Source organism: Sturnira hondurensis, unplaced genomic scaffold, assembly GCF_014824575.4.
Source record: "Sturnira hondurensis isolate 20B ecotype Veracruz unplaced genomic scaffold, ASM1482457v3 Scaffold0004271, whole genome shotgun sequence".
Taxonomy (NCBI): Eukaryota; Metazoa; Chordata; class Mammalia; order Chiroptera; family Phyllostomidae; genus Sturnira; species Sturnira hondurensis.
In genome coordinates this window covers 1600985-1619283 of record NW_028076902.1, presented here as the reverse complement: position 1 = coordinate 1619283, position 18299 = coordinate 1600985, and the positions used below count along the sequence as shown (strand labels likewise).

Below are 18299 nucleotides of genomic sequence, written 5' to 3'. Positions count from 1 at the left end.
CTTCTCTAGAACAGGGATTGGCAGGCTTTCTGTAGAGGTCCAGAGAGTAAACATTCTAGGCCTTACCATATGGTTTCTGTTGCATCTACTCAACTCTGCCCTTGTAGCAGAAAAGCCATCATAAATACATGGAAATGAAGGTCCATGGCTATGTTCCAATAACACCTTATTTATGGGCACTGAAATTTGAATCTCGTATAATTCTCGTGTGTCAAAAATGGTGTCCTTTTGCATTTTTCCACGTTTAAAAGTGTGGACATTATTTTTGTTTAGCTGTCAGGACCCTACAGGAACAGGCTCAGGCTGAATTTGACCCACCCTTATTCCATAGGGGAACCATCCTTCCGCCCCCCATTCACCTCCCCCCCACCCTGTAAAGATCACCGTTACAAAACCAGCGCATTGTACTAGTCATTGCAAGAAAATGTAAAAACTAAAGAAAGACCAATTAATTACCAAGGGATGACCAAGGGGGAAAGAAATGGAGCCCTCATCCAGGATGCCCATCCGTCCTGCTCACTCATGGCCACTCCATCTGGACATCCACAGCAATCAGCAATGAATGAAGGGTGAGCATATTCGAGTCCAGTCCTGCCGTGTGTGTGCAGGGCACCCATCTGGATAAGAGCATTTACTCGCTGGGTGTGTTTCATCATCCAGTCACATCAACACTACCCGCTGTGGCTCCGAGTGGGACAGAAGGGCAACTTTTCATCCTCCATCCACTGAGCTTGGGTCCAGCTTCGCTGACTGCTAATGGCCTGGAAGACCCAGGCTCTGTGCTCTGCCTGCACAAAGGTGGTTGGGACGAGCTCCTGCGGCTGGTAGCCAAGGCCCACCGGATTACTACTCTGGCGTTTTGATTCACTTATTCTGGCGGGGTACAGACCCTGCCACGAAACATACTAAAGAATATATTTTGCCCAGTCTGGGAAATTTGTGCCTCTACGACAGACAGGAGGGATCGAAGTAAGGAAATTCAGAATTACCACTGCTTAACTACTATTAAACTACACACGTCATCAGCTGAGGAAGCTCGCCTACCCACCAAGACTTCCCAAACCCCCACGAGCTGAATTATAAAGTGCAGCATAAAGGGTGTGCAAGCGGCTTTTACTTTTTTAAAGCGCATTTGTATAAAGGCACAAGGAAAGAACGTCAAGGCCGGACAAACGCCTCCCAGAGTCCTGTTAAGAGCAATGGACAGTGGGACAAGGCCCCACCCGGTTTTCTCTGAGAAAGAGCCCCGAGGGAAGGCTCCCGCGCACACCAAGTCCAGCACCTTCCTTTGGGGAGAAGTGGCGGGATGCTCCGTCCTTTCCCTGAGACCTGAGTGGTCTCGAGCAAGCTGAGCACGATGTCTACAGTTAAAAACACTTCCCAAGGTCTCAGAGCCTCGCTCAGGGGTCAGGAGCCTTTTTCTTGGAGAAATCTACTGGTCAGAGTCTTGTGGATTTCTTTCCATTCTGACGCTGACTTAGAAGTCAAGAGGCCAGCTAGGAAGGCCTGAGCGACGAAAACACGGGCCGGGGGTTGGGTGCTTTGCCCGGGCTCACCATGCTTGCTCGCAGAATCTGCCTGGCTGCGACTTTACTACTGAGTAGCTCCCTCCCTTCCTTCCACGATCCCTTCGCTCAAGGTGGACGACGCTCAGCAAGGCATCTGGGCAAGTCACCTGGCGCAGCTCCCTTCCCATAGTCCCTGGAAGCGCCTTCGGACCGCTCAGAGAGCGTCAGCGGGGCGCTCGTAGCGTAGCGTGTAGTTGGCCCCCGCGTTGTTGTCCCAGTACTCGCCTTGCGAGCAGCGGTAGCAGACTGCAAAGTGGACAGCTACATCCGGAGCGTTCATCTCCTCCCCCTCCTTGGGCTGCAGACCCGGGGGCAGGCACAGAGAGAAGTGGAAGCGCTCGGCGCGCGGCTCCTCCTCCACACTCCCGGGCCCAGGTTCTCCCGATAGCGCCTCCTGCAGCTGTAGCTCCACTGGCTCAGGCTGCAGTTCCGCAGGCACATCCAGGAAAGAGCGCCAGTCGGTGAAAGTGTAGCGCACGGCCACGGTCCTCGGCCCGGGGCAGCCCAGCACCCGGCCGGAGCCCGTCACCTCCCCGCCCCAAGGCGCGGAGCAGTGCACGCGCTCCAGGCACACGCGCTGCCGCCGGAGGCGCTCGGCTGAGGCGTCCGGGCCGGGAAGCTCGAAGACTGGACGGAGTCGTGAAGGCGGCGTGGAAAGGGGCGAGGCAGCCGCGGCCAGCAGGCTAGGGAGCTGCTGCAGGTCCTCCGCGCTCATGGGGAAGCTGCGGAGACGGGAGAGCACGGCTGGCGGCACCTGGGGCTCCTCTGCCTCGTTGAAGTGCTTAACGCTGGCCAGGCTCAGTCCCAGCGCGTCTGCAAACTGCACCCGCTTCTTGCACTTGGCACAGCAGTCACCCGGGCTGTGCGGCGGATCCTCGGCCCTCTCGCCGCCCTCCGCGCCCAGCTCCAGGGCAAGCTGCTGTCGTTGCTGCAGGAACTTGGCTGCCTGCAAGATCGGGTCGGTGGGCAGCGAGAAGGAGCGTGCGCGGCGGCGGCATTCCAGCAGATCCTCCCGCTCCCGGAGGGCAGCCTCCTCCTCGGGGGACCAGGGCTTGGCGTCGGGGCTCCTGGAGTCCTCTGTGTCACCGCTGTCCCTGCCACCTTCCATGGAGAGGATCCCCGTGGAGGACTTGTCCTGGGCTGGCGGGGGGTCTTCCAAGGGCCCGGGTCCCTGCGCCTCCAAAGTTAGCAGATGCGCCCCCTGGGGCTCCATGCAGCCCTCTGGCCTCCGGACTTATCTGGGCCGCAAATCTCCGTCTCAAGACTTACGGTAGAGTGTTAACACCTTGAGTAGCTGACGGCGTACGACGCGCACCCGGGGCTCCTTATAAGAACGCAGTTCCACGTGGGAGCCTCGGGGTTTTAGCTGCGGCCGCCTGGGCGGAGTGGGAGGAGGATGCGGGTCAGAGGCCGGCTCCCGGCCAGGCCACCTCGGGATTGAACCTGCGGGTGACAGGGGAGGACCTGGGGCGGGGCGGTCGAGAAACACCTGGAAGCGCGGCGGCGCGGGGCTGGAGTGCGCGGGGCTAGAGCGCGCGGGCGGGGCTTCCAAACGGGGCGGAAAGTGAGAGATGGCTCTGGAAGTTGGGGAATCCTGTCACCTCCCTCCCACTCCAGGAGGGCCCGCGGCGGCCCTGCCTCCGGAGCTCCTGGAGGAACTCCCGCTCAGCTTTCGTTGACACAGGCATGAGCAGTCTTTCTTCGGCCGGTAACGTTAGTCCGCAGGCCCTGACCGGTTTGCCCGCGGAGGGTCACAGAGCGAGCTCCTCCGGGCTGTCGCAACGGCCCAGGAAGTCCGCAGGGCAGAGGCGCAATTGAGAAGAGCCCGCTTGCGGGGAAGCTGGGAGGCGGCCGGGCCACGCGGCCCGAGAGGGTGGGTGTCTCTCTTTCCTCTCCCTTCCTGCCTAAAACTTCAGGGCTCCCCGGGCGCCAATCCCGGTGGGAAGCCAGGCCCTGCCGGGCACGCTCGCTTCTCGGCGCTTCCGAAAGCCGCTGGGCGTGCGCCTGGGCCGAGTCTGGGGCGGGGACGCTGCGGGGACGCGCGGGCGAGCGGAGAGGGCAGCGAGCCCAGAGCTGCCGGAGGCCATTCACGCAGGGCCCGGGAGCACGTCCTCCGGTCCCGCCCGCCGCCCCTCGCCGTCCGCGCGCACCGCCCCACCGCCGCCGGATGCCCGCGCCACTGGCCTCCGCGCCTCGTCCTCGCCGGCAGGGAGCGGGGCTCTGACCTGTGCTGGGACTGCGGGGCCGCGGCCCTGCTGCTCCCAGGGTGTGAGAGTCCCTCCCGGGCCATCGGAGGGACGGCGGAACCTGGGGATTGGGGGCACTTCAAAAGTGGTTTGGTTTTGTTTTAAAGCTATTTTTCCTTTGATCTAAGTCAGTGGCTCTCAAAATTTAGCGCGCAGGAGGATCACCGACGTTCTTGTGGGATGTTGCCGGGCCCACCCTAGCGCCCTGACTCAGTTGGTCTGAAGGGGGCCCTACCGGCTCTCTAACAGGGCAGGCAGGCCGAGGCAGGGCTCTGGAGACCAATGTGGGGAACTACTAAAAAAAACCATGCGCACGGTGTGCCGTTACTTAAAACGTCAAAGAGACAGAAACACATCCACAATTTCACAAAAAATGAAAAGCAAATCCCACCTACCCAGGTCATTTAACGGAGGCATAATAACCTTGTAATCTGGCAAAATTTAAAGGGGCCAGGCTCTAGGGATTTTAGACATTTGGGTGTGGGAGCAGGTGAAAGAGGTAGTGAGAGGGTAGGTAAGGATCATGTTAATGACTACTATTGACTGAACGCCCAACAGTTAACGGTGCTGAGCCGCGCCCCCCCCCGCCGCCGTTTTTGTACCAATAAAAGTGGTGAGACCACTTTTATTCAGTACAGTATTGTAAGTCCTAGCCACAGCACTCAGACAAGTAAAAGAAATAAAAGGCATCACATTGTAAAGGAAGAAGTAAAACTGTAATTATTTGCAAATGACATCATACTATATATAAACAACCCTAATGGTCCCACAGGAAAAAAAAGAAAAACAAACTACTAGAACTGATAAGTGAATTCATTAAAATGTCAGGATACAAAAACATTCAGTCCAATGTGTGGCTCAGTGGATTGAGTGCCCGCCTGCAAACCAAAGGGTCGCTGTTTGATTCCCAGTCAGGGCACGTGCCTGGGTTGCCCTCAAGGTCCCTGGTAGGGGATGCAGAAGGGGCAACCATACATTAATGTTTCTCTTCCTCTCTCTTTCCCTCCCTCCCCACCCCTCTCTAAAAATAAATAAATATTCAGAAGTCAGTTGCATTTTTATACATCAATAATTAACTATCAGGAAAAGAAATTAAGAAAACTATCCTGTTTATAATTACATCAAAAATAAGAAAATAGCTTGGGATAAATTTAACCAAGGAGGTAAATGACCTGCACTCAGAAAATTCTAAGACATTGAAGAAAGAAATTGAAGAAGATGCAAATAAGTGGAAGCATATACCATCCTCATGGAAAGGCAGAATTAATGCCCAACTACCCAAAGTAATCTATACATGTAATGGCATTCCCATCAAAATGATAAAGGCATTTTTCACAAAACTAGGAAAAAATAACCATAAAATTTATGTGGAAACCATAAAAGATCCAAAATAGCCACAGCAACCTTGAGGAAGAACAAAGTTGGAGGTATCATGCTACCTGACTCAAACTATGGTACAAGACCAGAGTAGTCAAAACAACATGGTCCTGGAGTAAAAAGAGACACATACTGTAGATCAGTGGGACAGAATAGAGAGCCCGAAAGTAAACCCAGGCTTATATGGTCAATTAATATTTGAGAAAGGAGGAAAGAACATCTAATGAGGTAAAGACACTCTATTCAATAAATAATATGGGGAAAATTGGATGGATACATGCAAAAAAAAAGCTAAACCACCTTCTTACACCATATATAACAGTCAACTCAAAGTAGATTAAAGATTTAAGTGTAAGGCTTAAAACTCATTGAAAAAAACCTAGTCAGTAAACTCTGACATTGCTCTTAACAATTTTTTTCTGATATTTCTTCAGGCAAGGGAAACAAAAAGATAAACAAACAAGGCTACATCAAACTGAAAAGGTTTTGCACAGCAAAAGAAACCATCAACAAAATTCAAAGACAACCCACTGAATGAAAGAAGATATTTGCCAATCATCTATCTGATAATGAGTTGGTACCCAAAATTTATAAAGGACTCATACAACTCATCAGCAAAAAACAAACAATCCAATTTAAAAAATGGACAGAGGACCTGTATAGATATCTCCAAAGAGGACATACAGATGCCAATAGATAAATGAAACATGCTCAACGTCACTGATCATCAAAGAAATGCAAATGAAAACCACAGTGAGATATCATCTCACGTGTCAGAGTTTTCCTGGAGCCCTGACTGGTGTGGCTCAGTTGGTTGGGCATCGCCCCCAAAGGAACAGGTTTCTGGTTTGATTTCCTGTCAGGACCCTATGCCTGGGATGTGGGGCAGTCAGGGGTCTGGGTGTGCGAGAGGCTACCAATAATGTTTCTCTCATACTTTGATGTTCCTCTCCCTCATTTTCTCCCTCCCATCACCTCTCTCTAAAATAATAAAATAAAATTTTAAAAAAAGTTTTCGTAGAGCTCAATCTCTAGGTCCCCTTCCCTTCATGGAGGCGGGTGGATGGAACTGAAAATTCCAACTCTAATCACTTGGTCTTTCCAGTGAGGAGCCTTATCTAGGGGCCCCACTGTAAATTACCTCATTAACATAGGTAGGTGTGATCAAAAGGGGCTCTTTATAAATAGTAAAATACACCCTGTCACTCAGGAAGTTGCAAGGGTCTTAGGAGCTTTGTGCCAAGACTGGGGACAAAGGCCAGATACACACTGTTACCACACCACAGCGGGATATGCTGGTCTAGAGCTCAGAAGAAAAGGTCCCGATGGAGCTTTCAGCAACACTGGCATTTGGGGTCCTCTCCTTTGCCTCCTGAAAGGTGTAGAAGTGATGGAGGGTCTCTGGCTCTCACCCCTCACCTCTGCTCTGGCACACCAGGTGGTGAAGTCAACATCTCTCCCAGGCTTAGTGTTCCCTGTGCTTCCACCCAAAACAGGGTCCAGGTCTTCTCTACTCTGGAGTCCAGATTACCAAAGTCACTTGTTAGATAATGCAGCATGCAAAACAACTTTCTGAAATTTAGCCCATAGAAGACTGAGTACATTAGTCTACAGTGAACATATTTCACTAGTGTGGACTCTATGGGCTCAAGTATCATGTGCTCAGCTGGTAAAATATTTACTCCAAGCATTCAGAGGCTTTTTGCTTTACCCATCAGCTTTGGTTACTATTGCTGCATTAAAAAACCACCCTAGATGTAGTTGGCTAACAACAGCATTTCTTTTGTGCGTGAACCTGCAAGAAAGGCAGGGCTCCCTTGGGTTAAGCTTGAATCTTCTCCGTTTGTGGACACCTGAAGGCTGGAGCTGGGATAGTTTGATGCCCAGGTCTGGGGCCTGGGCTGCTAACACCCCAGACTGCTAGGGCTGGACCCACTAGTACCCCTCAGGCATCTTTCTGTGTGATCTCCAGCAGAGTGGCTTCAGAGCAACCACACTTGTAACCTGTTTACTTAGGGACAGAGAGACAGAGTAGCTGTATCACTTTTTATGGCCTGGTGTCAGAAGTTTCATTGTTTCTCCTGTTGCATTCTGTTCCTAAGACCATAGGAACAGAATGAGTCACTAAGCCCAATATATTCAAAGGGAGAGATATTAGATTCAACCTTTTGATGGACGACTGTCCAAGAAACTGCAGGTGTGTTTTAAAACCATCGTGTTATGAAAAACAGAACAAATTAGAAAGGACCCAAGAGAGCCCAGCTAGTTAGTTTAAAGCTCAAATGTTTCAGATGTTCAAGCTGAGGCTCCAAGAGGAATACTCAGTTGCTCAAACTTTTCATTCAAGGCAAAAATTGAGCTGGAATAAAAATTCTCTTGGTTCTTAATGTTTGAGACTGTGCCTCAGGAATAAGACCATTTTTCTGTACATGATATTATTCCTTCATTACTACTGATTTTGTTTTTTGATTGTTAAACTGGTCAGTACATAATAATATGTATATAACGTAAAACCATGAAGGGATCAGAACACGTCACCCAAAAATATGGTACTTTGGCATTGTTTTGGTCTATCTGGAGTGCCGTAACAAAGAAAGCATGGACTGGGGGCTGAGGGACTTATAAACACAACCAGTCTTCATAGGTCCAGAGGCTGGGAAGTCCAGATCAGGGCTCCAGCAGATCCGGTACCTGGTGAGAACTGCTTCCCAGACAGTTGCCTTCTCATTGTCTCCTCACATGGTGGAAGGGGCAGAATTGCTCTCTGGGGTCTCTCTCTCTCTCTTTTTAAAATTTTATTTATTTATTTTTATTTTTTATTTTTTAATATATTTTATTGATTAGGCTATTACAGTTGTCCCATTCCCCCCCCTTATTCCCCTCTGCCCTGCACACCCACATTCCCCCCCTTTACTTCATGTCCATGGATTGTACATGTAAGTTCTTTGGCTTCTCCATTTCCTGTACTATTCTTAACCTCCCCCTATCGATTTTGTACCTACCATTTGTGCTTCTTATTCCCTGTACCTTTTCCCCTCCTCTCCCCCACCCACTCCCCCACTGATAACCCTCCATGTGATTTCCATTTTTGTGATTCTGTTCCTGTTCTCGTTGTTTGTTTAGTTTGTTTTTATCTTTCTTTTTAGGTTCAGTTGTTAATAGCTGTGAGTTTATTGTCATTTTACTGTTCATATTTTTTATCTTCTCTTTCTTAGATAAGTCCCTTTAACACTTCATAAAATAAGGGCTGGGCGATGATGTACTCCTTTAACTTGACCTTATCTGGAAAGCACTTTATCTGCCCTTCCATTCTAGATGAAAGCTTTGCTGGATAGAGTCATCTAGGTTGTAGGTCCTTGCCTTTCATGACTTCGAATACTTCTTTCCAGCCCCTTCTTGCCTGCAAGGTTTCTTTTGAGAAATCAGCTGATAGTCTAATGGATATTTATTTATTCTTAGAGAGAGGTCAAGGAAGGGAGAAAGAGAGGGAGAGAAATATCAATGTGCTGGAAATACATCGATGGGTTGCCTCTTGCAGGTCCCCAACTGAGTACCTGGCCCACAACCCAGGCTAGTGCCCTGACTGGGAATCAAACCGGCAACCTTTTCGTTCACAGGCCAGAGCTCAGTCCACTGAGCTAGACCAGCCAGGGTGGGGTCACTTTAATAAGGGCACTTTTCCAAATCTTGAGAGCTCCACCTTTATAACCTAATCATCTCACAAAGCCCCCCACCTCCTAATGCCATCACATCAGGGGGTATATTTCAACATGTAAATTTTCAGGGGACACAAACATTACCATAACAGGCATACTGATTATTCTGAGTTGCAGGCAATTGAGAAATAGCAAGTGCAAAGGGCTCTCTGACCTCCTTTGACTAAAAGCAGGGCATATACATTCCCCGTGAAATGCCCTCCCACTGCCAGGAAGAGAACATTCTGACCACCTGAGACAGGAGTCAAGGCCAAGAAGAGTCTGCACAAACAAACCTGCTAAACTAACCCATGTATTTCCTACTCACTTTCCCACGATTCAGCACCCTCAGCCCAGACCCCCTTTTTCTTTGTCCGTCACATCCCCACAACTTTTCCTTTTTTTGCTGAAATGGTATGTGAGCTCTCACGCCGATCTGTTTCTTTGGGTCTTCATTTCTTACATATGAACGCCTTTATTACAAGTAAAAATATTAACCTGAAATAAAATCTGTTTGTTTATTCTCCTGTTATTCTGTCATTTGTCATTTGAATTCTCAGGTCTGTTTACAGAACCTAAGAGAATAGAGGAAAACCCTTTCCATCTCAATACCATATATGATATGTTAGAGTATTTCAAAACTACTGAAAATTTTTAAATATTTTAAAAGAGCAAAAGCATTTTAGAAACATTTCCCCCACCTCCTCTTTAGCTTTTGGAAAGTTCAAAATGACTTTTGGAAAGAGATGGGCTTGCTCAAGTTAAAGTCTTAGTGATTTTTCAGGGACTTAAATGCAGCCATGGAAACTTCTAAGAAAAACGCTTTATAACTTGAGTAGATCAAGTTCTGTAGCATCTTTGGCCACATTTATCAACACAACTGAAATATAGTAATGAAATAAACTTTCAGTGAATTTGGAAAAACACAACCCTTCTTGCCTGCTTCAATTTACTTTCACATGTGTACCTTCTAATAGAATCAAGGAACTTTAAGAGGTCTCAGTACAACCAACTTGCTGACGTGCAGAAAACTGAGCCAGGAGGGACTCAAGTGACTGATTTAACCAAAGCCATTCAGCCACCTAGGACTAAAACAACGTCTAGTACAGCTGATATTACCGATCACCATGTGCTAAACATCACTTACAGCATTTCCTCACACAGCCCAATGGGACAGTTGTTATTGTTAAACCCAGTATTAGGTCTTGGAGGCCTAGAGAGGGTAAATAAATTGCTCTAGTTACCCAGAAAGTAACCTTGCTGAGCCAGGTTTTATACTTACAAGCATCTGGCACATTCCACAGTCTGAGCCCCACAGCAGCCCTCTCTGGAATCCCACTTAAGGCAAATCATGCTGCTTTTTTTTTTTCCTTAACGCTACCAAGTCAGCTCCTGGTTGGACAGCTCAGTTGGTTAAAACATTGTCCTGATACCACAAGGTTGCAGGTTTGATCCCGGGTCAGGGCACATAAAAGAATCAACCAATGAATGCATAAATAAGTGGAACAACAAAAATTGACACCTCTCTTTCTATAAGATGAAAAATATTTTTTAAAACCCACCAAGTCAAAAAGGGTCACCCCACCTTCCTACAATCAAGGGTATAAAGAGTTAATAAGAAAGCCTTAAGGATAGATTTATTTAATTATTTTTCTTTATTTCATTGGCTTTTCTATTTCAATGACTTTTGCTTATGTTTCTGATTATCAGGATGTTAATGTGATTTGCTTAGTATTTTTTTCAGTGTGACTTTTAAGGTTCCTATTACTGAATGGACTCAGACCCAACCCAAATCCTGAAATTAAGACAGCCATTAAAACCTTCCGTTTTAAAGAGAGTACTAAGGGAGAGGGAGGGAGTGAGGGAGGGAGGAAGGAAAGGAAGGGAAGGAAGGGAGGAAGAATTAGAATCTAGTTGACTTCCTAACTTTAACATTTCAAGCTGTGTATATTAGCTCTTTATTCTCTCATAGATTTTATGCCACGTTTAAGCCATTGCAGCACTTATATTTAGTGATTTTTTTTGCCTTGATTTTGGTTAACTGTAACTATCAATCGTAATAATGAACATAAAAATGTGTAAAAACTTCAGTTTTTGATATGTTTGACACAGTTCTAGTCTGGAAACAGGAACAAATCTCAGGTGTGCAGGACTGATAACAACCTACTACCTCTGCATTTGCCAAGAGGACCTCTGTGAGCTCCTGGGAAAGAGGTCCTTCCCTTGCCTTTCCATCCTTCTTGTCCCAACCTTTTGGACAGAACCAAAAGGTTAGGGAAACGACCGTCTTTCTTTGAAGGGCAGAAGGAAGAGAACCTGCATGTTTTTCATTCTCACTGACAGAAACTTCGTCTCCTTGTAGGATCCTTACAGCGGCCTGTGACATAATGGCCCGCATTCTCCCTTCTTTTTTTCCTACAGGTATCCCACCTCTCAGAACCCCAGATAGCTCCTATCTCAGAGGAAGCCCACCCATCTTTCCTCCAGACTAGCATGTGATGATCTAAGAGCAGTGTCTCTCCTTGCCCAAGGCTGGTTCAGGAATGACCCAGTGGCCTAGCAGGTCATTTGTGGGCAGGAATTCTGAGAGGAAGCTCCTGAGGCGAGTTTTCTTTGTCCCAAGAGAAATAGCAAGAGAAAATTGGGTCTGGATCATCCCCTCAGACACAGCTATGGCATCTACGACACTCGCAGCCCCTTTGCTACCATCGGAGATGAGGTGAAGACGGAGCGTGGGAGACAGAAGGCCTCGATGTGACTGGGTGCTGGAGCGGATGTTCCTCGACGCGAACGCCACTGGCGTTCGGGCAGAAGAACTTGCTGTGACCATCTATGCAAACATTCCAAGGTCTTCAACATCTGTGAGCCCTATTTTCAAAATGCCACTAGCAGCCCCAGGAATTGTGACAACCCAAAAACCCATACCCCTGTTTCCAAACCACCACCATGCCTGTTTGGGTGGTGATTTGACCCCTCCCTCATTGAGAACCTTTGACACTGTGAAATTTAAAAAAAAACACAACCTTGTATTAGGTGAAAGAATGTGCCCAAGCATCTGGCCCAGGGTCTAACCCCAAAGCCTGACTCTTTCTTCCCTGCCTGCTTTTCCTCTAGTCACACCAGAGTTACTCCGAACTTTATGATTCTGAGTTTTCTTCGTATCAACTTCCTCTAAAAGAACAAAGCTGGTTGGTTTGTTCAGTGGGAAACAAACAAAGAAATAATAAAACAAGCGACAGAACATTTACATTAAAAACATTAATATATCTAAAACATGTGTACCTGTCCATATATGACACTTTTGGAAATACACTGTAAACAAGGATCTGGGTAGTGGAACTAAGGGACTGGGGGTATGAGGTGGGAGGGAAACTTACTTCTCATTGTAGATTTTTTTGTACTGTTTGAATTCTTTATTTTGTGCAAATATCTTTCACTTTTATGAAGTAGTAAAATTTAAAAAGCATTTATACATAAGCCTTATGTTATATGTATTTTACCATAATCTAAAAATTTTTTAAAGCAATTATAGGATTCCACATCTAAAAAATGGGGTTCATGCCCTAACTGGCGTGGCTCAGTTGATTGGAGCATTGTCCTGCAAAGTCAAAGGTCACAGGTTCAATTCTGGATCAGGGCACATACCTGGGTTGCAGGTTTGGTCCCCACTTGGGGCATGTGTGAGAGGCAACCAATCGATGTTTTTTTCTCTCTCCCTCTATTTCTCCCTCCCTTTCCCTCTCTGTAAATAAATAAATGAAATATTTTTAAAAAATTAAAAAAGTACTTATGTATTTTTACAGAGAGGGGAAGAATGGGAGAAAGGAAGAGAAACACTGATGTGTGAGAGAGAAATCAATCAGTTGCCTCTTGCACACCCCCACCAGGGGTCCTGGCCTGCAATGCATACGTGTGCCCTTACCAGGAATCGAACTGGTGTGGTGAACTTTAGGTTCACAGGCCAGCACTCAATCCATTGAGCCGCAACAGCCAGAGCTAAATAAAATCTTTTTTTTTTAAATGGGATTCAGCCTTGGCTGGTGTAGCTCAGTGAATTGAGCATGAGCGTGTGAGGCAAAGCGTTGCCAGTTAGATTCCCAGTCAGGGCACATGCCTGGGTTGCAGGCCAGGTCCCCAATAGGGGACACATGAGAGGCAACCACACATTGATGTTCTCTCCCTCTCTCCTTCCCTTCCCCTCTCTCTAAAAATAAATAAAAATATATTTTTTAAATGGGATTCATTACAACATTCGACTCCCCTCTCACTGGCTTCCTTTGGCTCCTTGGTCTTAGTTCCGTGCCCATTCTTCCTTTCATCATAGTGGCTTTGGGTCCATCCTTTCCTTTTTTCGTAGCACAGTATCTCATCTCTCATGACCGTCCTCCAGGCCACTGGAGTAACCTCCATAGAAGACTTTTACCCAGTCCCCATTTTGACACCAACTATGTACATCTACCAACTATGGTCTGAACTCTTCACCTTGAGATAATCTGACCATAGCCACTTTTCTACCCTCTCTCCTCTAGTTAGTGAGGCATTTTTTGCAAAGCTCTGCTCGGAGCCCCTTGGGCAGATGTGCACTATGACAGCAGGGCCCCAGGCCCTCTGCTCCAAGTCTAGCTGAGAAACTGCATTTTTATCTGCTTGACACATTGGAATTCCCCAACATTTTGATTGAGCAAAGAGCTCCACAGCAAAGTAACATCACTGTTTATCATCATCACCATTGTTAATGTAAGAAAGGTCCAACCTGTAGAGAATCTCTATAAGAGTTTATTTGAGCCAAACTGACAACATGCTGGGAAGCAAGACCTCAAATGTTCTGGAGAATGGCAGTTTTGCAGGGGTTTTTCCCCGAATTTGGAATAAAGGACAGAATGTAAAAAAAGATGACATGAAGGCAGAAGAAAGCAAGGTCAGTTAACAAGATTATGTGCTTTGTTGGGGGTGTTTGCACCTCCCTCTAAAAAAGTGGATTACTCCAGCTTTGCAAAGGTGTTTTAATCTAGGTGGACAAGCAGGAAGCACAGAGCTTGCTTAAAACAAAGATAGTGGGCCTCCGGGGTGACTGCTCACCATGACCTGCCCAGTTAGGTGACAGACCTGGGCAGGCCTAGGAGGAATGGAAAACCACCAGGCTAGATAATCACACTGTGGGAAGCTGCCTGCAGACCCTACCCAGGAAAAACGGATGAAGATTAGGGTCTGGGGTCGGGCTATCCAGCATATCCGGTTATGCTGATAACTGGATGCAGCTTTAACTTGAGCCTGCACCCAGCAACCCGCTCTAGGCAATCAAACTCTGATACCCTTTGCTTAAAAACCCTGACCTATGAACGACCAAACGAGTTCCAACCTCCCTTGGTTGGCTCCACTTTCCCTCTTACTCCCACTAGTAAACCCTGTTCTCCTTACCTCGCTGCGTCCCTCTGGTTTCTTGAGCTATTCCGACCTAACATTAGGTATTTATGATTATTACCACACCCCCTTTTCTCCCGCAATTCTCCCTTTTGGTCATAAGTCAAGCTGAAGAATGCATTAGTGACCAACCTTTCAGTCAGGTAGTATGGTTTCACAGCACCAGGAAGGCTCATTCTGAGGAATTCTCAGTATCACTGTTGTCTTATTGAAGTAGTGGGTCATTGGGGGTGGCGTGATACTGCAACTATGGTGTGTGAGTGGAGGCTGAGTTTTCCCAAGAGGGAAGGGCAAGTTAATGGGAGGCAGGCAGGACTTATGGCTTTTGTTGTAAATGAACACTCTGGTCATTTCTACCCTGTGAACTACTGAGTTTTGCCATCAGTCTTGTTTTTCTGTGTTTTGCATCTGGTATAACATTTAGGTAAGCCATTAAAAGAGTATTAAAGGTATCTTATACATGTTCAGTAATCATAAGCAGCTGGACTATAAAAAGAACCCAAAGAAGAAGTATAATTTATGATTAATATCAATAGCCGATCGGTAAAGAAAATCAAACAAATGGTCTCTGAGTTCAGTATCAGTCCCGGGGTACACGGACATCTCGGTGTAGCTGTCTCCCTCTGGCTTCTCATCCTTGAGGAGTCTTCAGCGTCCACTGTCGGTGGAGGTGAGGCTTAGAGACTAGAGTAGATGTCTATTTGTGGTTAGGCACCTGATAAGGTCCCTTTCAAGTGAGGTTGGAGAGTGTCTTTTATTTTATGTCCTTTCCAATAAAATATCTTGGTGGCAGTCAGTAGCCTCTAAGTCTTAGTCTACTGGGAGTTTACTGCGAAAGGAAGCAGTTACCAACTTGGCATTTTCTTGAAGCGACTTTATCAAACCTTGACAAGAGTATAAGATGTCTCCTTTCAGTAATACCAGTTTCTAAGTTCCTTCATCTATTTTAAGTCCAGCTTAAAAGCACTATGGTGCACGAAGAAAAGCAAAAACTGAAAAACAGGGCTTGCCAGGGAGCCCCAAGGAGCCAGGTGGCTGTCCTGAGTTTCCCACAGTCCTGGCTATTCACTGTTTACCCCAACAGTGTGCACTAGGAGTTTTTTATCACTTATTTTATAACGTTTCCCATGCAGTTTAACATGAAAACAAATCTTTTGAGGTGTTCCAGAAGCTCTCCTGGAACACTGAAAAGTTATTCCCACATATATTGAGATTTTTAACCCTTAAAACCTCAATTTCTATTGAAGATTAAGAAGCAAGCTGCTAGAATTCTTTAGTATGGCAGATTTATAAAAACACTTTATAACCTCTAGAGACATAGCTGCTTTTATTATCAAATACATTCCATAATTTTAGAAACACATGCATTTTCAACAAAACACAGAGCATTTCATGAACAGATCCAAATTGGTCCTTTCTTTAGTTTTCTTTGTAATAAGAATCCAAAAGTAGGTAAACTTGGGTTCAGCAAGTAATTGTTATTATTTTTTGTAAACCCAGGTAAAATAAAGATGTATTTGTTTTACTTAAACCAATAAATTTAAACTAGTTTTTATTTACTAAGGATTACTTTTAGATCATGTGATCATGAAAAGGTTTTGAGTTAGTTTCTAATATCTGAGAGTTTTTAGAATACTCAATCTCTATAAGGTCTTGCCTTTTAAATCAATTAACTTTAATTTATTAAATTAATTTTAACAATACCATGTGGAGATGAAAATAATATCACATTTACAATATACATATGTACACACACAAACGTTTTAGCCATGAGAAAAATTCACTAGTTTATTAAACAGCAGTTGGATTCAAATTTCATTTTGGCAGTTGGGATAAGAAGATACAATTTGTATCTGTCCCTAACAAGCCAGCTTCCAAATGACCTCCCCCTTCTAAAATAAGGTCAGCTGGGGTTTCTGTTTGTTCGTTTGTCTGTGTGTTTGCTTTTAAACGTGGAATGCTTCATGAACTTACGTGTCATCCTTGCGCAGGTCCGTGCTAATCCTCCCGTATTTTAGTGTGCGTTCCAGTTTTAGTACATGTGCTGCCAAAGTGAGCACAGGTCAGAAATGTTTCTAGTACCTCGAAGACTTAAGTCGCCACCTACACAACATCATAGGTGATCCAAGTACCTGAAATTTTTGAAGCCTCTAGAGAATAATTAAATATGCTTTGCATGGCTTCCAGAATGTTCCTGTGGCCCATTCTGCCCACTTAGCCAGAAGCATGCCAGCAAGGTGCAGGGCTACAGTCCAGAGGGTGTCCTGTGGCACTGTGACAGGCAGCTCCCGGGGTGGGGGTGGGGGAGTCCCAGGGATTTCCGCTCCTGGTAGTCACACGGCAGAAAAAGAAAAAAACCTTTTCTTCTACGCTCCTAATTTCTGCATCTGGGGCCCTAGAAATTAAACTGTCAAAAGACAGAAAACTGGAGAAAAGAAAAGAGTTTATTTATACATGCAGCACAATATTCACACAGGAGAAACTCAGTGATGAGTAGCTCAAAGGGATAATGGAAATTCGGATTTCTATATCTTCTTTACAGGGAAGATTACACTTGTGAAGAGGTAACAACACAAAGGAAAAGGGGTTTATACTCCGTGGAGATTAACATATTGGGGAAACTAATGGGAGACAGGGTTGTTTGGGTAAGTTATGTTATGTAGATTCCTTCCGCGCCGTCTCTGAGCCGGGAAGAGCCTCGAGTCCTCTCTAGTGATGAAGAGTCTAACAGATGTCCTCTCCCTGGCAGAGGGAACAGAAGTCTTTACCAGTGGGGTTTCATGCTGTGTGTTCAGCCAGGTAGGAGGAAGGCAGAGAGCTTTTTTCTCTGTCTACAGTTTCTTAATCTTCTTTAACTCAAAATAATCCTGCCAAAGTGGCATATTCTAAGGTGGCATGTCTGACCCCCACCAATGTTCTGTGGGGTCGCCTCTGTGGGCTGGGCCCTCCTGCTAGTTACTTCTGTGATTGGGTCACCTGCTGAATTCTGAAGAAGTCAACTGTTACATTGTGAGAGGCTCTGGAGAGGCTTATATGGAATGGAGCATTTTTTTAAGTGGTAATCATGTGAAATAGAATTTTTATCAGTTTCTTGTGTTTGTAAGCACAAACTATAATATATCTTTAACAGCGGACATATGAAAGACACTTGATCCAGGTTTCCCAAAAGTTTTATACAAAAATGTAGGAAAAATGTATTCTAGAAGCATTTCGGGTTGTTATTCAAAAGTTCTATTTTCTGTATTTTGTGCTATTTGGTGTAGGTTAGGCTTTAAAATTTTATATTTTGTTGTTATTTATTTTCTCATTCTAAATAAATATTTGTTTTCTTACCTATTTTTTTACTTGAAATGTTATCATCTTTTTCTTAAATCAGACTCTCACCTTCCACAATTATATAGATTTCAGCCCCAAATAACTGGATCTGCCTTTTCTTTTTGTTGGATCTGTTTTCATGTAAAATGTTGTCCTTTTGTTTCTCATGGACTCCTGGCATTAATTTGATTTTTAAAATACATTTTATTCTGATTGCTGACGGCTTTGGTGCCTCTGTGTTTTTGTGCCCGAAGCAACTGTGCACTCGCCCCACCCGAGCGCTGACCCTGCTCACTGGAGTCGGTGGAAAGCAACCCGAGGTGCCGTTCCTTCCTCAGCAGCCTTTCCTAACTCATTAGGTTAAGGTTTAGTTTAATGTGATTTTTAAAATTTTAACATATATATTTAATTTGCCTGTATGTGCATAAAACACCACTGAAAGATTATCCAAAAATACTTCGAGGGAGGCAAATGGGAATGACAGGGCAAAGTCTTGCCTGAGAGATTTGCCTTAGAAATGTATTTTTAAATGTTTCCCTTAGGAAATTTCCTAAGGTACATATATATTTTTCCTTATTACAAAAGCAGTGCTTGTTCATATAGAAAAATTAGAAAATACAGATAAAGTAGGAAACGGAAAGTATAAACATTCTCATTGTTCAGCAATAATTCTGTGA

General features: G+C 45.6%; 1 protein-coding gene and 1 pseudogene across 1 annotated transcript; both read right to left on the bottom strand.

Moving 5' to 3' along the window:
- Window positions 1-1094: 1094 nt before the first annotated feature.
- PPP1R3G (protein phosphatase 1 regulatory subunit 3G) lies at window positions 1095-3670 on the bottom strand. The gene has a single exon (XM_037045356.1). The coding sequence runs from the start codon at window positions 2779-2781 to the stop codon at window positions 1723-1725; it is 1059 nt and encodes a 352-aa protein (XP_036901251.1). The 5' UTR covers window positions 2782-3670; the 3' UTR covers window positions 1095-1722.
- A 12583-nt stretch (window positions 3671-16253) lies between these two features.
- LOC118986496 (uncharacterized) lies at window positions 16254-16367 on the bottom strand (annotated as a pseudogene).
- Between the last annotated feature and the right edge of the window lie 1932 nt (window positions 16368-18299).